Source organism: Pleurodeles waltl, chromosome 5 (assembly GCF_031143425.1).
Source record: "Pleurodeles waltl isolate 20211129_DDA chromosome 5, aPleWal1.hap1.20221129, whole genome shotgun sequence".
NCBI classification, from domain to species: Eukaryota; Metazoa; Chordata; class Amphibia; order Caudata; family Salamandridae; genus Pleurodeles; species Pleurodeles waltl.
Window position 1 is genome coordinate 45,494,958 of NC_090444.1, and position 23,298 is coordinate 45,518,255.

At 47.6% G+C, this 23,298-nt stretch overlaps 1 protein-coding gene across 4 annotated transcripts in view; it reads left to right on the plus strand.

The window, feature by feature from the left end:
• The window catches only part of LOC138295318 (ribonuclease inhibitor-like), a 171,041-nt gene that overhangs the window by 64,554 nt on the left and 83,189 nt on the right, over positions 1-23,298 (plus strand). For all 4 annotated transcript variants that reach the window (XR_011203570.1, XM_069233537.1, XM_069233538.1 and 1 more), the window contains 2 exons: positions 19,154-19,324; positions 23,046-23,216. Coding sequence is in view for 3 of the 4 variants with exons in the window: in XM_069233537.1 (XP_069089638.1) it covers positions 19,154-19,324; positions 23,046-23,216 (342 nt within the window). In the remaining variant the exon portion in view is untranslated. The remainder of the gene's footprint in view (positions 1-19,153; positions 19,325-23,045; positions 23,217-23,298) is intronic.

A 23,298-nucleotide genomic window follows, 5' to 3' on the forward strand; every position in this document is an offset into this window, starting at 1 on the left:
CAGAGTCTATCTAAATAAGACGATGTTGTCAGCATATTGTAGACAATGCAGGGGGTAATTTTCTATTTTGGGACAGTCACCTGCTGCTTCTGCTATTCATGAATCTACATCCGCCATATAGATGTTAAATAAGCAAGGGGCAAGCATGCACCACTGCTTTAAACCTGTGTGGGTGGGGATCTTACAGGTAGTTCTGTCGCCGTTGTGTATTTAGGCTTGTATCGTGCTGTCTGAATATCGACTGATCACAGCCTCCAATAATATTGGTGGTGCACCCCAACTGGCTATTTTTGCCCAGAGGCACTCTCCACCACTGTACTATACACCAATGTACTATGTACTCCTGCATTCTATGCCACTGCACTCTATGCCACTCTACTCTGCATCACTCCACTCTACAGCACTTTGCTCTACTCTGCACCACTCTACACTACGCCACTGCACTCCCTGCAACGTGACTCTACTCTGCAATCTATGCCACTGCACCACTCTACACTACTGCTCTCTCTGCTACTCCATTGTGTGCCACTCTACTCCACTGCACTCTATGCCACTCTACTCTGTCCCACGCCACTCCATGCAACTGCACTCTAAATCACTGCTCTCTACGCTAACACACTCTAAACAACTGCACTGTACCCCACTGCACTGTACTTTGCACCACTGGGCTCTACGCCACTGCTCTTATGCCACTCTACTCCACTCCACACAATTATGCCACTAACTTTAAGCCATGCTGAACAGCAGCTACTCTGGTGTATAACATGGCTAATGGCTAAAACACATTAGCAAAGCCAATAACTCTTTCGTAGATGAGACCTATTGGCTTTGCCAATGTTTGTATGAGGTACCGAGGTACCTGAAAGAACTGTGAAAAATACAATTACATCATAATAAAGGCTGCTACAAAATGCGCAAATACATTTTGGTTAAATAAAAAATAAGTGGTTCTCAAATACGGATTTGAATAATATACAGTTTATACCTAGTACTAAAATGTTTTATTACACTCCATTAAAACCACACACTCCACAGCTCACCTTGGAACACTATTACAGTACCTCTCTAAAAGAAATATCTTTGCCACCAGAAAACTTCAAGTGACTCCTTTTAGTAAAGTCAATACAGGTTTTCCAGGCCCCTTTACATTTGCAGATTTACCAGTTGCCCACATTTGCATGTCTTTAGGGAAGGAGACCCCCTGGCAAAAAGGCCTTTTTTTATCTGTCTGCCCCTCCCTCCCTCAGAGCACAGGAGACCCCCTGCCTTTCAGCCCAGCTGGGGAAACTGATCTGTCCATAATTTCGCCCTGCCTCCGTTGCCCTTTAGATGAAAGGCTAAAATTACGGACAAATGCCGTCCGTTAAAGCTTTCATCACGGACAGCAGGACGAAATTACGGACAGTCCGTGAAATTTACGGACGGGTGGTCACTCTATCTCTCGCTACCCTGTTGAATGCAGCTTTTAAATCGACAAAGCATGCATGGAGATTTGTGCGTTTATTCTCTGCTTTTTCGAGAAAGAGATTGAAGGATGCTGTTTGTTGTGGAGGCCCAGGCCTCAAGGTCTGCTATGAGGTTGGAGGTGAATAGCTTGGCCTCAACATCGATAAGGGCAATCAATCAATAGTTCCCTGGCTCAGTTTGTGCCCCTGATTTAAAAATGGGGTGTAAAATACTTTTCCCCCAATATTCCAGAATAATGCTTGATTGAATAACGGGGTAAGATATGTAGCCCAATAATGTTGGCCCTGCTTAAACAAAGAATTTGGAAGGCCATTCTGATCTCAGCCTCTTAAGTGTATGCTACGCTTGCGAGATATTCAGTCATGGACTTTAAGTGATTTTGGTGGATGGGCTTCTGAAAGAGGGCAATTCATGTTCCCTGTGATGTCAGGGGAATGACCTGTTGGAGATGCCAGTGTTGTGATTTTGAAAACGGCTGTTGGCAAGCGTGTTGATTTCAGCAGAAAGTTGCTTGCTGTTTTTTTGTTTACCTGTATGGAGAAGCCTTATCCATACGCTCGACTGATATGATTCTTTTTTGCTGTCCATGTGGCCGTTTTTGTAAATTTGTCTCAGTGATGCGCTCTGGGTCTTGGTAGATTGACTAATTTTTGGGTTTGAAATACGAAGTCTTATAATGTCCCTATTTAGCTCTCTTTTTTCAATAAAGCAGTAAGCCAGGCTGCCCCTTTCTGAATAGTTTTAGTGCGTTGGATGGGATTATGCGAGAAGTTAGCGTTGAGTGCCGTTGACAAAGACTCCCGGGCTTGCAGTGGTGGTATCCTTTGCTTGGAGCTCAGTTCTGCTGTAAACCTGTGTAGGAAGTTGGCTCTGTATGTGCTATTTCAAAGTAAGGAATAGCATGCACAGAGTCCAAGGGCTCCCCTTAGAGGTAAAATAGTGGTAAAAAGAGATAATACTAATGCTCTATTTTGTGGTAGTGTGGTCGAGCAGTAGGCTTATCCAAAGAGTAGTGTTAAGCATTTGTTGTACATACACATAGTCAATAAATGAGGTACACACACTCAGAGACAAATCCAGCCAATAGGTTTTGTATAGAAAAATATCTTTTCTTAGTTTATTTTAAGAACCACAGGTTCAAATTTAACATGTAATATCTTGTTTGAAAGGTATTGCAGGTAAGTACATTAGGAACTTTGAATCATTTCAATTGCATGTATACTTTTCAAGTTATTCACAAATAGCTATTTTAAAAGTGGACACAGTGCAATTTTCACAGTTCCTGGGGGAGGTAAGTTTTTGTTAGTTTTACCAGGTAAGTAAGACACTTACAGGGTTCAGTTCTTCGTCCAAGGTAGCCCACCGTTGGGGGTTCAGAGCAACCCCAAAGTTACCACACCAGCAGCTCAGGGCCGGTCAGGTGCAGAGTTCAAAGTGGTGCCCAAAACGCATAGGCTTCAATGGAGAGAAGGGGGTGCCCCGGTTCCAGTCTGCCAGCAGGTAAGTACCCGCGTCTTCGGAGGGCAGACCAGGGGGGTTTTGTAGGGCACCGGGGGGGACACAAGCCCACACAGAAATTTCACCCTCAGCGGCGCCGGGGCGGCCGGGTGCAGTGTTAGAACAAGCGTCGGGTTCGCAATGGAAGTCAATGAGAGATCAAGGGATCTCTTCAGCGCTGCAGGCAGGCAAGGGGGGGCTTCCTCGGGGAAACCTCCACTTGGGCAAGGGAGAGGGACTCCTGGGGGTCACTTCTGCAGTGAAAGTCCGGTCCTTCAGGTCCTGGGGGCTGCGGGTGCAGGGTCTTTTCCAGGCGTCGGGACTTAGGTTTCAGAGAGTCGCGGTCAGGGGAAGCCTCGGGATTCCCTCTGCAGGCGGCGCTGTGGGGGCTCAGGGGGGACAGATTTTGGTACTCTCAGTCGTAGAGTAGTCCGGGGGTCCTCCCTGAGGTGTTGGTTCTCCACCAGCCGAGTCGGGGTCGCCGGGTGCAGTGTTGCAAGTCTCACGCTTCTTGCGGGGAGATTGCAGGGTTCTTTAAAGCTGCTCATTTGGATAAAGTTGCAGTCTTTTTGGAGCAGGTCCGCTGTCCTCAGGAGTTTCTTGTCGTCGTCGAAGCAGGGCAGTCCTCAGAGGATTCAGAGGTCGCTGGTCCCTTTGGAAGGCGTCGCTGGAGCAGAGTTCTTTGGAAGGCAGGAGACAGGCCTGTGAGTTTCTGGAGCCAAGGCAGTTGTTGTCTTCTGGTCTTCCTCTGCAGGGGTTTTCAGCTAGGCAGTCCTTCTTCTTGTAGTTGCAGGAATCTAATTTCTAGGTTCAGGGAGAGCCCTTAAATACAAAATTTAAGGGCGTGTTTAGGTCTGGGGGGTTAGTAGCCAATGGCTACTAGCCCTGAGGGTGGGTACACCCTCTTTGTGCCTCCTCCCAAGGGGAGGGGGTCACATCCCTAATCCTATTGGGGGAATCCTCCATCTGCAAGATGGAGGATTTCTAAAAGTTAGAGTCACCTCAGCTCAGGACACCTTAGGGGCTGTCCTGACTGGCCAGTGACTCCTCCTTGTTATTCTCATTATTTTCTCCGGCCTTGCCGCCAAAAGTGGGGGCCGGGGCCGGAGGGGGCGGGCAACTCCACTAGCTGGAGTGTCCTGCGGTGCTGTGACAAAGGGGTGAGCCTTTGAGGCTCACCGCCAGGTGTTACAGCTCCTGCCTGGGGGAGGTGTTAGCATCTCCACCCAGTGCAGGCTTTGTTACTGGCCTCAGAGTGACAAAGGCACTCTCCCCATGGGGCCAGCAACATGTCTCTAGTGTGGCAGGCTGCTGGAACCAGTCAGCCTACACAGATAGTCGGTTAAGTTTCAGGGGGCACCTCTAAGGTGCCCTTTGTGGTGTATTTTACAATAAAATGTACACTGGCATCAGTGTGCATTTATTGTGCTGAGAAGTTTGATACCAAACTTCCCAGTTTTCAGTGTAGCCATTATGGTGCTGTGGAGTTCGTGAAAAACAGACTCCCAGACCATATACTCTTATGGCTACCCTGCCCTTACAATGTCTAAGGTTTTGCTTAGACACTGTAGGGGCACAGTGCTCATGCACTGGTACCCTCACCTATGGTATAGTGCACCCTGCCTTAGGGCTGTAAGGCCTGCTAGAGGGGTGTCTTACCTATACTGCATAGGCAGTGAGAGGCTGGCATGGCACCCTGAGGGGAGTGCCATGTCGACTTACTCATTTTGTTCTCACTAGCACACACAAGCTGGTAAGCAGTGTGTCTGTGCTGGGTGAGGGGTCTCTAGGGTGGCATAATACATGCTGCAGCCCTTAGAGACCTTCCCTGGCATCAGGGCCCTTGGTACCAGAGGTACCAGTTACAAGGGACTTATCTGGATGCCAGGGTGTGCCAATTGTGGAATCAAAAGTACAGGTTAGGGAAAGAACACTGGTGCTGGGGCCTGGTTAGCAGGCCTCAGCACACTTTCAATTCAAAACATAGCATCAGCAAAGGCAAAAAGTCAGGGGGTAACCATGCCAAGGAGGCATTTCCTTACACAACCCCCCCCCAAACGAAAGAGGATGAGACTAACTGTAGGAAAGTACCATCTTGCCTGGCATGTTACCCCCATTTTTCACTGTATATATGTTGTTTTAGTTGTATGTGTCACTGGGACCCTGGTAACCCAGGGCCCCAGTGCTCATAAGTGTGCCTGAATGTGTTACCTGTGTAGTGACTAACTGTCTCACTGAGGCTCTGCTAATCAGAACCTCAGTGGTTATGCTCTCTCATTTCTTTCCAAATTGTCACTGACAGGCTAGTGACCATTTTTACCAATTTACATTGGCTTACTGGAACACCCTTATAATTCCCTAGTATATGGTACTGAGGTACCCAGGGTATTGGGGTTCCAGGAGATCCCTATGGGCTGCAGCATTTCTTTTGCCACCCATAGGGAGCTCTGACAATTCTTACACAGGCCTGCCACTGCAGCCTGAGTGAAATAACGTCCACGTTATTTCACAGCCATTTTACACTGCACTTAAGTAACTTATAAGTCACCTATATGTCTAACCTTTACCTGGTAAAGGTTAGGTGCAAAGTTACTTAGTGTGAGGGCACCCTGGCACTAGCCAAGGTGCCCCCACATTGTTCAGAGCCAATTCACTGAACTTTGTGAGTGCGGGGACACCATTACACGCGTGCACTACATATAGGTCACTACCTATATGTAGCTTCACCATGGTAACTCCGAATATGGCCATGTAACATGTCTATGATCATGGAATTGCCCCCTCTATGCCATCCTGGCATTGTTGGTACAATTCCATGATCCCAGTGGTCTGTAGCACAGACCCTGGTACTGCCAGACTGCCCTTCCTGGGGTTTCTCTGCAGCTGCTGCTGCTGCCAACCCCTCAGACAGGCAGCTGCCCTCCTGGGGTCCAGCCAGGCCTGGCCCAGGATGGCAGAACAAAGAACTTCCTCTGAGAGAGGGTGTGACACCCTCTCCCTTTGGAAAATGGTGTGAAGGCAGGGGAGGAGTAGCCTCCCCCAGCCTCTGGAAATGCTTTGTTGGGCACAGATGTGCCCAATTCTGCATAAGCCAGTCTACACCGGTTCAGGGACCCCTTAGCCCCTGCTCTGGCGCGAAACTGGACAAAGGAAAGGGGAGTGACCACTCCCCTGACCTGCACCTCCCCTGGGAGGTGTCCAGAGCTCCTCCAGTGTGCTCCAGACCTCTGCCATCTTGGAAACAGAGGGGCTGCTGGCACACTGGACTGCTCTGAGTGGCCAGTGCCACCAGGTGACGTCAGAGACTCCTTGTGATAGGCTCCTTCAGGTGTTAGTAGCCTTTCCTCTCTCCTAGGTAGCCAAACCCTCTTTTCTGGCTATTTAGGGTCTCTGTCTCTGGGGAAACTTTAGATAACGAATGCATGAGCTCAGCCGAGTTCCTCTGCATCTCCCTCTTCACCTTCTGATAAGGAATCGACCGCTGACCGCGCTGGAAGCCTGCAAACCTGCAACATAGTAGCAAAGACGACTACTGCAACTCTGTAACGCTGATCCTGCCGCCTTCTCGACTGTTTTCCTGCTTGTGCATGCTGTGGGGGTAGTCTGCCTCCTCTCTGCACCAGAAGCTCCGAAGAAATCTCCTGTGGGTCAACGGAATCTTCCCCCTGCAACCGCAGGCACCAAAAAGCTGCATTACCGGTCCCTTGGGTCTCCTCTCAGCACGACGAGCGAGGTCCCTCGAATCCAGCGACACCGTCCAAGTGACCCCCACAGTCCAGTGACTCTTCAGCCCAAGTTTGGTGGAGGTAAGTCCTTGCCTCACCTCGCTGGGCTGCATTGCTGGGAACCGCGACTTTGCAAGCTACTCCGGTCCCTGTGCACTTCCGGCGGAAATCCTTCGTGCACAGCCAAGCCTGGGTCCACGGCACTCTAACCTGCATTGCACGACTTTCTAAGTTGGTGTCCGGCGACGTGGGACTCCTTTGTGCAACTTCGCCGAGCACCGTTTCACGCATCCTCGTAGTGCCTGTTTCTGGCACTTCTCCGGGTGCTACCTGCTTCAGTGAGGGCTCTTTGTCTTGCTCGACGTCCCCTCTCTCTGCAGGTCCAATTTGCGACCTCCTGGTCCCTCCTGGGCCCCAGCAGCGTCCAAAAACGCCAAACGCACGATTTGCGTGTAGCAAGGCTTGTTGGCGTCCATCCGGCGGGAAAACACTTCTGCACGACTCTCCAAGGCGTGGGGGATCCATCCTCCAAAGGGGAAGTCTCTAGCCCTTGTCGTTCCTGCAGTATTCACAGTTCTTCAGCCTAGTAAGAGCTTCTTTGCACCAACCGCTGGCATTTCTTGGGCATCTGCCCATCTCCGAGTTGCTTGTGACTTTTGGACTTGGTCCCCTTGTTCCACAGGTACCCTCAGTCAGGAATCCATCGTTGTTGCATTGCTGATTTGTGTTTTCCTTGCATTTTCCCTCTAACACGACTATTTTGTCCTTAGGGGAACTTTAGTGCACTTTGCACTCACTTTTCAGGGTCTTGGGGAGGGTTATTTTTCTAACTCTCACTATTTTCTAATAGTCCCAGCGACCCTCTACAAGGTCACATAGGTTTGGGGTCCATTCGTGGTTCACATTCCACTTTTGGAGTATATGGTTTGTGTTGCCCCTATCCCTATGTTTCCCCATTGCATCCTATTGTAACTATACATTGTTTGCACTGTTTTCTAAGACTATACTGCATATTTTTGCTATTGTGTATATATATCTTGTGTATATTTCCTATCCTCTCACTGAGGGTACACTCTAAGATACTTTGGCATATTGTCATAAAAATAAAGTACCTTTATTTTTAGTATAACTGTGTATTGTGTTTTCTTATGATATTGTGCATATGACACTAAGTGGTACTGTAGTAGCTTCACACGTCTCCTAGTTCAGCCTAAGCTGCTCTGCTAAGCTACCATTATCTATCAGCCTAAGCTGCTAGACACCCTATACACTAATAAGGGATAACTGGGCCTGGTGCAAGGTGTAAGTACCCCTTGGTACTCACTACAAGCCAGTCCAGCCTCCTACACTAACCTTTCCCAAGAGAGTCTTCATTTTCTAAGTGGAAGAACCTGGAAAGGCCATCTGCATTGGCATGGGCAGTCCCAGGTCTGTGTTCCACTACAAAGTCCATTCCCTGTAGGGAGATGGACCACCTCAACAGTTTTGGATTTTCACCTTTCATTTGCATCAGCCATCTGAGAGGTCTGTGGTCAGTCTGAACTAGGAAGTGAGTACCAAAGAGGTATGGTCTCAGCTTCTTCAGGGACCAAACCACAGCAAAGGCCTCCCTCTCAATGGCACTCCAACGCTGCTCCCTGGGGAGTAACCTCCTGCTAATGAAAGCAACAGGCTGGTCAAGGCCATCATCATTTGTTTGGGACAAAACTGCCCCTATCCCATGTTCAGAGGCATCTGTTTGCACAATGAACTGCTTGGAGTAATCTGGAGCTTTTAGAACTGGTGCTGTGCACATAGCTTGTTTCAGGGTGTCAAAGGCCTGTTGGCATTCTACAGTCCAGTTTACTTTCTTGGGCATTTTCTTGGAGGTGAGTTCTGTGAGGGCTGTCACAATGGATCCATATCCCTTCACAAACCTCCTGTAGTACCCAGTCAAGCCAAGGAATGCTCTGACCTGAGTCTGGGTTTTTGGAGCTGCCCAGTCCAGAATAGTCTGGATCTTAGGTTGGAGTGGCTGAACTTGGCCTCCACCTACAAGGTGTCCCAAGTAAACCACAGTTCCCTGCCCTATCTGGCATTTGGATGCCTTGATAGAGAGGCCTGCAGATTGCAGAGCCTTCAAAACTTTCTTCAGGTGGACCAGGTGATCCTGCCAGGTGGAGCTGAAGACAGCAATATCATCAAGATAAGCTGCACTAAAGGATTCCAGCCCAGCAAGGACTTGATTCACCAACCTTTGGAAGGTGGCAGGGGCATTCTTTAAACCAAAGGGCATAACAGTGAACTGATAATGCCCATCAGGTGTGGAGAATGCTGTCTTTTATTTTGCTCCAGGGGCCATTTTGATTTGCCAGTACCCTGCTGTTAAGTCAAAGGTACTTAAGAATTTGGCAGCCCCTAATTTGTCTATTAGCTCATCAGCTCTAGGAATGGGATGAGCATCTGTCTTTGTGACAGAGTTGAGACCTCTGTAGTCCACACAAAACCTCATCTCTCTCTTTCCTTCTTTGGTGTGAGGTTTGGGGACTAAGACCACTGGGCTAGCCCAGGGGCTGTCAGAGTACTCAATTACTCCCAATTCCAGCATCTTGTGGACTTCCACCTTGATGCTTTCCTTAACTTGGTCAGACTGTCTAAATATTTTGTTTTTGACAGGCATGATGTCTCCTGTGTCCACATCATGGGTACACAGGTGTGTCTGACCAGGGGTTAGGGAAAAGAGTTCAGCAAACTGCTGCAGGACCTTCCTGCAGTCAGACTGCTGTTGGCTAGAGAGGGTGTCTGAGTAGATCACTCCATCTACTGAGCCATCTTTAGGGTCTGATGAGAGGAGATCAGGGAGAGGTTCACTCTCAGCTTCCTGGTCCTCATCTGTTACCATCAACAGATTTACATCAGCCCTGTCATGGAAGAGCTTAAGGCGGTTCACATGGATCACCCTCTTGGGGCTCCTGCTTGTGCCCAGGTCCACCAGGTAGGTGACCTGACTCTTCCTTTCTAGTACTGGGTAAGGGCCACTCCATTTGTCCTGGAGTGCCCTGGGAGCCACAGGCTCCAGAACCCAGACTTTCTGCCCTGGTTGAAATTCAACCAGTGCAGCCTTTTGGTCATACCACAACTTCTGGAGTTGTTGGCTGGCCTCAAGGTTTTTACTTGCCTTTTCCATGTACTCTGCCATCCTTGAGCGAAGGCCAAGTACATAGTCCACTATGTCTTGTTTAGGCTCATGAAGAGGTCTCTCCCAGCCTTCTTTAACAAGAGCAAGTGGTCCCCTTACAGGGTGGCCAAACAGAAGTTCAAAGGGTGAGAATCCTACTCCCTTCTGAGGCACCTCTCTGTAAGCGAAAAGCAGGCATGGCAGGAGGACATCCCATCTCCTTTTGAGTTTTTCTGGGAGCCCCATGATCATGCCCTTTAATGTCTTGTTGAATCTCTCAACAAGGCCATTAGTTTGTGGATGATATGGTGTAGTGAATTTATAAGTCACTCCACACTCATTCCACATGTGTTTTAGGTAAGCTGACATGAAGTTGGTACCTCTGTCAGAAACCACCTCCTTAGGGAAACCCACTCTGGTAAAGATACCAATGAGGGCCTTGGCTACTGCAGGGGCAGTAGTTGACCTAAGGGGAATAGCTTCAGGATACCTAGTAGCATGATCCACTACTACTAGGATGTACATATTTCCTGAGGCTGTGGGAGGTTCTAGTGGACCAACTATGTCCACACCCACTCTTTCAAAGGGGACCCCCACCACTGGAAGTGGAATGAGGGGGGCCTTTGGATGCCCACCTGTCTTACCACTGGCTTGACAGGTGGGGCAGGAGAGGCAAAACTCCTTAACCTTCTGGGACATATTGGGCCAGTAGAAGTGGTTAACTAACCTCTCCCACGTCTTGGTTTGTCCCAAATGCCCAGCAAGGGGAATATCATGGGCTAAGGTCAGAATAAACTCTCTGAAACCCTGAGGCACTACCACTCTCCTAGTGGCACCAGGTTTGGGATCTCTTGCCTCAGTGTACAGGAGTCCATATTCCCAATAGACCCTATGTGTTCCATTTTTCTTGCCTTTGGACTCTTCAGCAGCTTGCTGCCTAAGGCCTTCAAGAGAGGGACAGGTTTCTTGTCCCTTACACAACTCTTCCCTTGAGGGTCCCCCTGGGCCCAAGAGCTCAACCTGATAAGGTTACAGCTCCATAGGCTCAGTTCCCTCAGAGGGCAGAACTTCTTCCTGAGAAGAGAGGTTCTCTTTTTGGTGTTGTGTTGCAGCTGGTTTCCCAGCTGACTTTCCTTGTCTCTTGGTAGGCTGGGCCATTTTTCCAGACTCCAGCTCTACTTTTTCACCCTGTGCCTTGCACTGTGCCCTAGTCTTGACACACACCAGTTCAGGGATACCCAGCATGGCTGCATGGGTTTTCAGTTCTACCTCAGCCCATGCTGAGGACTCCAGGTCATTTCCAAGCAAACAGTCTACTGGGATATTTGAGTAGACCACCACCTGTTTCAGGCCATTGACCCCTCCCCACTCTAAAGTTACCATAGCCATGGGATGTACTTTAGTCTGATTGTCAGCGTTGGTGACTGGATAAGTTTGTCCAGTCAGGTATTGGCCAGGGGAAACCAGTTTCTCTGTCACCATAGTGACACTGGCACCTGTATCCCTCAGGCCCTCTACACTTGTCCCATTAATTAAGAGCTGCTGCCTGTATTTTTGCATGTTAGGGGGCCAGGCAGCCAGTGTGGCTAAATCCACCCCACCCTCAGAGACTAATGTAGCTTCAGTGTGACACCTGATTTGCTCTGGGCACACTGTTGATCCCACTTGGAGACTGGCCATTCCAGTTTTAGCTGGATGGGAGTTCGAAGTGGTATCTTTCTTGGGACAGGCCTTGTCTCCAGTTTGGTGTCCAGACTGACTACAGTTTCGACACCAGGCCTTTTTGGGATCAAAGTTTTTACCCTTGTACCCAGGATTGTTTTTTGAAGAGGCTCTGGGCCCACCCTCCTGTGCAGGTTTTTGGGGGCCTGTAGAAGACTCTTTACTATTTTTATTTTTGGCTGTCTCACCACCTTTCCCCTGGGGAGGTTTTGTGACCCCTTTCTTTTGGTCACCCCCTGTGGAAGTCTTGGACACCCTAGTCTTGACCCAATGGTCCGCCTTCTTTCCCAATTCTTGGGGAGAAATTGGTCCTAGGTCCACCAGATGCTGATGCAGTTTATCATTGAAACAATTACTTAATAGGTGTTCTTTCACAAATAAATTGTACAGCCCATCATAATCATTTACACCATTTCCTTGAATCCAACCATCTAGTGTTTTTACTGAGTAGTCTACAAAGTCAACCCAGGTCTGGCTCGAGGATTTTTGAGCCCCCCTGAGTCTAATCCTATACTCCTCAGTGGAGAATCCAAAGCCCTCAATCAGGGTACCCTTCATGAGGTCATAAGATTCTGCATCTTTTTTAGAGAGTGTGAGGAGTCTATCCCTACACTTTCCTGTGAACATTTCCCAAAGGAGAGCACCCCAGTGAGATTTGTTCACTTTTCTGGTTTCACAAGCCCTCTCAAAAGCTGTGAACCATTTGGTGATGTCATCACCATCTTCATATTTAGTTACAATCCCTTTGGGGATTTTCAACATGTCAGGAGAATCTCTGACCCTAGTTACGTTGCTGCCACCATTGATGGGTCCTAGGCCCATCTCTTGTCTTTCCCTTTCTATGGCTAGGATCTGTCTTTCCAAAGCCAATCTTTTGGCCATCCTGGCTAACTGGATGTCCTCTTCACTGGAGTTATCCTCAGTGATTTCAGAGTTGTTGGTCCCTCCTGTGAGGGAACCAGCCTCTCTGACTATTATTTGTGGAGTCAGGGCTTGAGAAGCCCTGTTCTCCCTAGATAGGACTGGTGGGGGGGAATCACCCTCCAAGTCACTATCATCATCCTCTGTGTTGCCATCCTCAGAGGGGTTGGCTCTTTCAAACTCTGCCAACAGCTCCTGGAGCTGTAGTTTGGAAGGTCTGGAGCCCATTGCTATTTTCTTTAGTTTACAGAGTGACCTTAGCTCTCTCATCTGTAGATGGAGGTAAGGTGTGGTGTCGAGTTCCACCACATTCACATCTGTATTAGACATTATGCTTCTAAAAGTTGGAATACTTTTTGAGAAACTAAAACTAGTTCTAGAATCTAATTCAAACTTTTACCAAACTTTTAAACTCTAAAAGAAAATGCTAACAGGGACTAATACAAGGCCCTAGCAGGACTTTTAAGAATTTAGAAAACTTTTCAAATTGCAAAAATCAATTTCTAATGACAATTTTGGAATTTGTCGTGTGATCAGGTATTGGCTGAGTAGTCCAGCAAATGCAAAGTCTTGTACCCCACCGCTGATCCACCAATGTAGGAAGTTGGCTCTGTATGTGCTATTTCAAAGTAAGGAATAGCATGCACAGAGTCCAAGGGTTCCCCTTAGAGGTAAAATAGTGGTAAAAAGAGATAATACTAATGCTCTATTTTGTGGTAGTGTGGTCGAGCAGTAGGCTTATCCAAGGAGTAGTGTTAAGCATTTGTTGTACATACACATAGTCAATAAATGAGGTACACACACTCAGAGACAAATCCAGCCAATAGGTTTTGTATAGAAAAATATCTTTTCTTAGTTTATTTTAAGAACCACAGGTTCAAATTTAACTTGTAATATCTTGTTTGAAAGGTATTGCAGGTAAGTACATTAGGAACTTTGAATCATTTCAATTGCATGTATACTTTTCAAGTTATTCACAAATAGCTATTTTAAAAGTGGACACAGTGCAATTTTCACAGTTCCTGGGGGAGGTAAGTTTTTGTTAGTTTTACCAGGTAAGTAAGACACTTACAGGGTTCAGTTCTTGGTCCAAGGTAGTCCACCGTTGGGGGTTCAGAGCAACCCCAAAGTTACCACACCAGCAGCTCAGGGCCGGTCAGGTGCAGAGTTCAAAGTGGTGCCCAAAACGCATAGGCTTCAATGGAGAGAAGGGGGTGCCCCGGTTCCAGTCTGCCAGCAGGTAAGTACCCGCGTCTTCGGAGGGCAGACCAGGGGGGTTTTGTAGGGCACCGGGGGGGACACAAGCCCACACAGAAATTTCACCCTCAGCGGCGCCGGGGCGGCCGGGTGCAGTGTTAGAACAAGCGTCGAGTTCGCAATGGAAGTCAATGAGAGATCAAGGGATCTCTTCAGCGCTGCAGGCAGGCAAGGGGGGGCTTCCTCGGGGAAACCTCCACTTGGGCAAGGGAGAGGGACTCCTGGGGGTCACTTCTGCAGTGAAAGTCCGGTCCTTCAGGTCCTGGGGGCTGCGGGTGCAGGGTCTTTTCCAGGCGTCGGGACTTAGGTTTCAGAGAGTCGCGGTCAGGGGAAGCCTCGGGATTCCCTCTGCAGGCGGCGCTGTGGGGGCTCAGGGGGGACAGGTTTTGGTACTCACAGTCGTAGAGTAGTCCGGGGGTCCTCCCTGAGGTGTTGGTTCTCCACCAGCCGAGTCGGGGTCGCCGGGTGCAGTGTTGCAAGTCTCACGCTTCTTGCGGGGAGATTGCAGGGTTCTTTAAAGCTGCTCCTTTGGATAAAGTTGCAGTCTTTTTGGAGCAGGTCCGCTGTCCTCGGGAGTTTCTTGTCGTCGTCGAAGCAGGGCAGTCCTCAGAGGATTCAGAGGTCGCTGGTCCCTTTGGAAGGCGTCGCTGGAGCAGAGTTCTTTGGAAGGCAGGAGACAGGCCGGTGAGTTTCTGGAGCCAAGGCAGTTGTTGTCTTCTGGTCTTCCTCTGCAGGGGTTTTCAGCTAGGCAGTCCTTCTTCTTGTAGTTGCAGGAATCTAATTTCTAGGTTCAGGGAGAGCCCTTAAATACAAAATTTAAGGGCGTGTTTAGGTCTGGGGGGTTAGTAGCCAATGGCTACTAGCCCTGAGGGTGGGTACACCCTCTTTGTGCCTCCTCCCAAGGGGAGGGGGTCACATCCCTAATCCTATTGGGGGAATCCTCCATCTGCAAGATGGAGGATTTCTAAGAGTTAGAGTCACCTCAGCTCAGGACACCTTAGGGGCTGTCCTGACTGGCCAGTGACTCCTCCTTGTTATTCTCATTATTTTCTCCGGCCTTGCCGCCAAAAGTGGGGGCCGGGGCCGGAGGGGGCGGGCAACTCCACTAGCTGGAGTGTCCTGCGGTGCTGTGACAAAGGGGTGAGCCTTTGAGGCTCACCGCCAGGTGTTACAGCTCCTGCCTGGGGGAGGTGTTAGCATCTCCACCCAGTGCAGGCTTTGTTACTGGCCTCAGAGTGACAAAGGCACTCTCCCCATGGGGCCAGCAACATGTCTCTAGTGTGGCAGGCTGCTGGAACCAGTCAGCCTACACAGATAGTCGGTTAAGTTTCAGGGGGCACCTCTAAGGTGCCCTCTGTGGTGTATTTTACAATAAAATGTACACTGGCATCAGTGTGCATTTATTGTGCTGAGAAGTTTGATACCAAACTTCCCAGTTTTCAGTGTAGCCATTATGGTGCTGTGGAGTTCGTGTAAAACAGACTCCCAGACCATATACTCTTATGGCTACCCTGCCCTTACAATGTCTAAGGTTTTGCTTAGACACTGTAGGGGCACAGAGCTCATGCACTGGTACCCTCACCTATGGTATAGTGCACCCTGCCTTAGGGCTGTAAGGCCTGCTAGAGGGGTGTCTTACCTATACTGCATAGGCAGTGAGAGGCTGGCATGGCACCCTGAGGGGAGTGCCATGTCGACTTACTCATTTTGTTCTCACTAGCACACACAAGCTGGTAAGCAGTGTGTCTGTGCTGGGTGAGGGGTCTCTAGGGTGGCATAATACATGCTGCAGCCCTTAGAGACCTTCCCTGGCATCAGGGCCCTTGGTACCAGAGGTACCAGTTACAAGGGACTTATCTGGATGCCAGGGTGTGCCAATTGTGTAAACAAAAGTACAGGTTAGGGAAAGAACACTGGTTCTGGGGCCTGGTTAGCAGGCCTCAGCACACTTTCAATTCAAAACATAGCATCAGCAAAGGCAAAAAGTCAGGGGGTAACCATGCAAAGGAGGCATTTCCTTACAACCTGTATATTAAGTCCATAATTGTCTCAGATGCAGATCTATTCCAAATAAGCTGCTTCAATTTGTAGGCACTGGGTGTGCCATTAAGTGAAAAAGTCTCATGTTCTCTAGGGCCCTCACACAAGCTTTTCTCTGTTGGTCAGTAATGGTGTAAACTGAGGTTACTGCTGGTAAAGTTGCACTCAGTTGCCATGATTGTGGACTGGTTTGAAATAAATGCATAAAAACGTTCACTTGTTCACTTTTAACAGGCTAAGCTATGCTGTGATATTTTTACACTATCTTTACAATTCACACACTTGTTCATTTTCTAAATGATAAACCATTTTATGATGTGTTTTAATCCAACTTGTCCCTTAGTCTGCAGGGTCAGGGCTTGTGCGTATTGTTATAGGATGATCTGTGTCAATTTAAAGGATTACTGTGATGTGTTTAATACTACCTATCTGTTTGTTATGCAGGAAAAGCCTTCATATAATGAGTTCTGATACTATCTGTATGTGCCAGTGTGTCCTGCACGGAAAGTAGTTGTGGGATGGGATCTTAGATGACCTGCACCTGAGTCCTGAAAATAATTGTGGGAAACTGGACTCCTTTACAGATGTCCCCCGTGTCTTGCCTCATTTACTACTAGATGTTGTTTTTTGACTCTGACAGTGCACTGAGGCCTGCTAATCAGACCTCAGTGACAGTACACGTACCACTAAAACAAGTAAAGTCTAATTGTAACCCAATTGGCAAGGCCTATAACATCTTTAGTATGTCCCTAGTAAATGGTATCTCTGGTACCTAGGGCATGGGTACTACTGAGCGTCCCTAAAGGCTGCAGCATGTCTAATGCCACCTTAAGGGACCCCCACACAAATTACACACAGACTGCCATTGCAAGCCTGTCTGACATGGTGCAAACCATGTTTGAAAACATGACATGGCACACTCATGTGTGCCATGCCAAAGACATTGCATGGGGCATATGTATGTCACCCCTACAGCAGGCCTTCGAGCCCTAAGGCAGGATGTATTGTAGCGCATGAGGACATAACTGCATCATATCTGAATGAGCGGATTTGTCCCTTTAATGTGTAGTACTTTGCTAGATATTACAAGTGAACAGTGAAGCCACCCTAAGATATGTACTGGGCACTCCTCAAAACGAGTTACCAAGCTACATAATGGGTTCATTGAAACCTATGGTATTTGGTATCAAACACCTTGTCTTAAAATACCCATACTGATGCTGGTATTGGACTTATTATGACATGCACCCAGAGGGCACCTTAGAGGTGCTCCTGAATTCCTACTAGCCCTCTAGTATGTTGACTGGCAGGTCTCGGCCAGACCGACACCACAGAGAAGTGTCTGACCCTCTGGAGGTGAGAGCCTGTGCTCTCAGAGGTAAGAAACAATGTCTGCTCTGGCAACAGGTGTCATCACCTCCACCAGCAGGATGGCTAGTAAGTCTTCATACCATGCCACAGACTTCAGAGATCTGCCCGCCTTTGATATGCAGCCCTAGCTTCCCCCAGACCTTGCAGAGGCATCCCCCTGCTCTGAGGCCCATTTGGCAGAAGGCATGTTACAATGTCAGGCTAGGCTCACCCCAACGGTGGGCTGCCTGAAGTGAACACGAAAAGGAGAATTCCACCATCGTATGTGTGGTGAAATTAGGAACCCTTGGACAGGGTCACACCCACTCCCCACGAGAAGTGGTCATATAAGGGCTGAAGTGACCCCAAGGGTAAGTAGCCCATTGTCTACTACCATTCACTCCTGTTAACATCCCTAAATTCAGTATTTAGGTGGCCCCCTGGCACCAGGAACTCATATTCAATTACTGGGAACCGAGGAAGAAAGAAGAAAAACCGAAGACAGCGAAAACGGAAGCCTTGCACCACCCAGCCAGGCTGCTTGCACTTTGACCATCACTGGGACCAAATTCACAAAGAGCTGGACATCCTCATCAAAACCTTTGGAGGTCTGTCCAGCATCTCAATAACCGGGAAAGATCTCTCTTGGAGCAGAGGAGCTTCTCCCCTGTATCTGCAGGCACCACTCACGAAGATCAGTACTCTGTTGCATTGGCCATCGGGCCCACCGAGGGAGCAACAAGCCAGGAGGAGATTGTTTCGAGCTCACAAGGTCAGCCCCACCACTTCATCAAAGGCCACAGACACTGACCCCTCCTGGAGTCTCCCAACACCTATACCTGGAGAACTGGACCCCTCGCAGCAACCAAATCTTGTTGGTGGTCTAATCCGGAACACCACGAAGGCAGACCAACTATCGAGGGACGTCAGGATCCACAAGGCCAGCACCTGGAGTGGCCCTACTTTCCTGTTTCCCCTCTTCACTAGTTCACCAAGACACAGAGTTAGGCTCTGACCACCTCAAAGCACCACTACACCAAGAGCCCCAGTACCCGAGACGGGGTAGGCAACGGTGCCAACGGGGTCCTGAGACCCTCAAAAGCTGAATCCACCCTTGGGTTTGGGCCTCAGTTCTTCAGGGAATGAGACTGCAAGGGTCTTCAGCAGCGCGACCCCGCCGGACTATGCACCACTGCACACAAGCCCCACAGCCCGAGTTCAGGTAGACCAACAGTGTCCCTGCATGCCCAAGACTTGAACCCCCCCCTTTAGGTTCAGCCTAACTGCCCCCCCAATCGCAGCTTGCAGCCTCTTGACCACAGCACTGTTTACCATTGAAGTGAATGGGGAACCCAATGCCGAAAGGCACCTCTGCACCCGGACGCACAAGTGCCATCCAGGGTGACCTGCTGGTGGATTCTTGGACCTTGTCTTATACTCACCGTAAGTCCGGGAGAACAGTCTTGTACGTCGTTGCTAAGTGACTCTATGCAGTATATTTTTATTCCGCATAGGATAGCATTACAGCTTGAAGCCCACAGTATAATTGTATTTTATTATGACTTAAAAACTGATAACTCAAAAGGACTTACCTGATTACAATGATCTTGGTGTCTAAATTCATATAAAAATCTGTTTTATTTTTATAAATTGGTGTTGGATTTTTTTATTGAGTGTGTGTCTCACTTGCTGGCTCTGTTTACAATAAATGCTTAACACTATCCTCTGATAAGCCTAAACTGCCCCCTCACCCCCAGCATTTGGGATTATTAATATTAATCTCTGTAACCCAATAAAGGTTGCGTGGACTATCCGCATAATGTCCCCTTACACGGGTACATAGAGAGCCAGCTCCCTACAGTAAACCACTGTTTAATGTACTCCAGCACTATCTCTGTGTCCTGCAGATAAGGCCACCGTGTGGTGTAGACGCACACGGGTGGTGCCCATGTTTTGCATGGTCATGAATGAAATGTTTATCGTATTCTCTTTTTCTCTCCCTCTCTCCATCCTGCAGCCTGACTTCATGCTCTCTCACAGGTTTATGTTTCACAGAGCTGGCGTCTGTTTTCAGGACAAATGGATGTCTGACAGACCTGTTCCTTGCACAAAATGATCTAAGGGACATCTTCATGCAGCCGCTGTTTGAAGGTTTGAACTATAAAGGATGTAAAATGCAGGTGCTGTGGTAAGTAGGTAACCTCTAGCTTCAACTATTGTATATTCTGTAACTTCTCCTTCTGTGATCGTTGAAACATCAGCTTCTACTGCAGCTTCCAGCCTTCTTCTAATCTGGATTATATGTTGTTTTAACTCCTTTTCCAGCTCTTCCTGTCACTTCTGATTTCATGTCACAGTTTCAGTCTCTTAACCTGTTGTGATTTTGCCTCACATCTCACTTCCTCTTGCAGATCCCCAATTACAAATTTATCTTCCATTGCATCAGGTTAAACACACAGACAACATGTCTGACATCCCCTAAACCCTGTTCCTCACCCTTGTGCTCTTATTCCATGTCTTCCTCACCCACCCTTTCCCAGACTGGCCTTTGCCCACACTGAAGTGTGTATTTACTATTCTAATGCATTTGCACCTTGATAATGGCAGGAGTTTTTTTAGCCAATATAAGCAAAGCAATTATAACTAAACCATACACTCAAAAAAACCTAAACACACTAGACCGAGGACAGGGGTAGTTCACCATAACTTTAATTCATGTCCACTTTTTGTGATGTGGCAATAAAAGACTCGGAGCTCTTCAGCTGTTGATCTGTCTTCCTCCAGTAAGGGCTGGGAAGTTGTGGTCAGTGACGGACACAAGTGCACTTGCAGGTTCTTCTACTTTGGAGTTGTTCTTTGTTTTTTCTTGGACAAAAGGGACTCAGCATGCCCTGATTGAATCATTGCATTGCACTGTTTTTTTCATGCTGGGAGGGGAATTCTGTTTGGCCTGTTAATGTTGACTCTTTTTAAAATGTGTTGTTGTAAAATTGGATAATTCTCATGTTCCAGTTCCACTTCTTAGTTGGTTATGTACTTAATTTACTTGTTTTCATAATTCAGCTTTTTGGTTCTAAGATTACATGGGCTTTCGTGCAGATATGATTTGTTTTTTTTTACTATGGGAGTGGGAATCCGCAAGAGTGAAATATTAGGCAACTCAATTGTAATTTACATGCTTTACAAACCCATGGCCACAACAGCCTATATTTTATTTAAGAAAACAAAAATCGTTACAAACATGGTGGCTCGGCCTTTATGGGGTGTCTGAGTGCACGACAGCTATACTTGGCAAATGATGGGGTACCTGAGCACGTGACTTATGCGCCTAGCATATGGGAAGTTACTAGGGTTACAACCTCTATACCTGGCATATGATCAGGTACCTGGGCACATAATAACCTAGAAAAAAATGAAATGCTAATACATTAGTTGCTAAAAATGAAAAGCTATCTTTTGAACAGAATTGCTCGCTTCCCTTTGGTGTCTGTGGCACTGTCCTTGCTACACTTGGTCCTATGAGACAAGAGGGCAGTGACTGCAAGGAAATAAATAGGAATCTAATAACCCTGTTTGCCTTATGTATGCTCCCCTCCTGCCCCCTGGCATGAAATAGATGACTCTCCAAGGGATAGACATTCTTCAAGGGAAACATTGAGATGTTAAGGGGTCTTTAAAGGACATGTGATGTCATGGACTCTAGCTCTGGTATATTATTTAATCAACCCAGAGCTTAATTTGTGCTTGCTGTTTCCGGTGCAGAGCACCTGCACTTATTTTTGAGGGCCAGCGCATATTTTTCTGCCTCAATCATTTACTGTGGGCAAAAGACACCTATGGGAAAGATGGAGGAAGAGACTAACGATAAAGCATCTCAATGGGAGAAAGCAGAATGCTGCAAGAGTGAGCTGAAGGGGCAGGGAGTGGGTTTAAATAGATTGAAGCGGCCCGAGATGGCTCAGTATTCTGCGCTCCCACATTGAACTGCAGCAGCCGCATGTTTCAGGGGAGAGCTTTGGGCACGGGCACGTTATTATTTACAAATTAAGCACTGAATCAACCTACATGCTAAATGGGATTGTACAGCTTCAGAGGGCAATTACTGCAGACAGCCCACTACATGTTTTTGGATGCACAAATAAAATCTATAAATTGTCACAAAAAGTGGCCAGATATAATCATAAAGTTATATGATAAATAGAGAAAACGCTTGCATCAAATGTTGATATCTGAGAATTATTACAGTTTCCATAAACAAAGAGTCTCTGGCACAGACGTTCCTAAGGAATGTGTTGTTGGATCTCCACCAGTACCTTTAAACCAGATGGTGAAAGATGTTATACATGGCCATGGTCATTTGGTTGACTATAAAATCTCTATGGCTTTGCTATTGAAATCTGTCCCTCTAACTCAAACAAGATTGACATTGTATTAGACATCTTTATGTTGTGGTTGGAATTATGCAGTGTCTTCTGTTTCTGTGATTCATTAAACCACAACACCCACTGTAGAAGTCTAAGGACATTTGTGCACGTCAGATCCTTAAGTTGTTCCAATATGTTTACTTACATTAGTCACCCTTGCAAGGCACCTTAGTTTGACATCTTGTTCTCTACTTATTAAATTCTTGGAAGGCAAAGATTCATGAACCATTTTGAGCCCCCATATCACAGGGTAGCGCTTTGGAATGCTGTCACACAACATCTAAGATGATTTAGGAATCCACATAGGACCAGGAAACAGGAAGAGCCGCCCTAGGTATTGGTATTCACATAGCTACCTAAGGGCATAAAGGAACTTCCACTGCTAGCTGTTGAACCCTTCAGACATTAGGAGATTTACCACCCACTTCTTTATCTGGCACAGTGATTGTTGAAGGTTTTTAAAGGCCCAGGGCAAGGCAGTGCATTGAGGTCCTACTTCTAGTTATACACAGTTACCTCATCTGTTTACTAAATTGATTTTTGAATATAGAAAAATATCCTTGGGGCTGAGTTTTCAAGACTGGAGGACTGAAATTAACGCATGCTTGTATGCATGATTTCACTCTGCCTGGTTACTACTGATTAGGTTTCTCCAGACCTGGTTTTACCGGATGTGGAAACACATGACTACATTTTTCCGGCCAGTAAAACTGGACAATTAAAGTGCATGAGACCAAGTTTAATTCCACTTTTTTCCTAACAAGGGGAAGCATAGATGCCCCTCCCTGCTAGAAAAAGCTTTCCTTTCCCTCCCATACTCCTCCAACATCACCCCCACCACCACCATCACCACCACCTCCCATACTCCTCCAACATCACCCCCACCACCACCATCACCACCACCTCCCATACTCCTCCAACATCACCCCCACCACCACCATCACCATCACCACCACCTCCCATACTCCTCCAACATCACCACCACCATCACCATCACCACCACCTCCCATACTCCTCCAACATCACCACCACCATCACCATCACCACCACCTCCCATACTCCTCCAACATCACCCCCACCACCACCATCACCACCACCACACGTACAGACCCTGGAATACACTCACCTCCTGGTCTAAACACGTGGTACGCGTGGGGGGTAAAAAGAGCATGGAATAGGGGATTCATGTGGGTTAATGACTGTAAAAATCAGTCTCACACAGCACTTCTCTTCTTCATGAGATATTTCTTGTAACTGCACAATGCCGGGGAAATTTTACCTGGTGGAAATGTCAAAAATTACATGTGGTTTTACCAAAGACCCTGTAAAGGCCAACTCAGAATCAGAGCATTAATATTGATATCTCATTTGAGAAGGTATAGCAAAATGGAAGTTTTTTTGGCCTAGGGAAAGCCATCCTTAGAAAGGGTATCATCACCCACTGTAGTTTATTTTACTTCATTTCTGTCTGTTTACCTCCTGCAGGATAGACAGCTGCACCCTCTCAGATTCATGCTGTGGGCTTCTCGCCGGTGTTTTCAAAGACAGTCTGTCTCTCGCCCAGCTGTACCTGGGCAACAACGCGCTTGGAGATTTGGGTCTAAAGCAGCTGTGTCAAGGATTGACACATCCCAACTGCAAAATACAGACGTTGTGGTAAGTAGCTGAGCCTCTCCCTTTGCGTAGTTGCGCGTCTTCCAACTTTCACTCTGATAGTCTAGTATTAAGTCAAGATCAT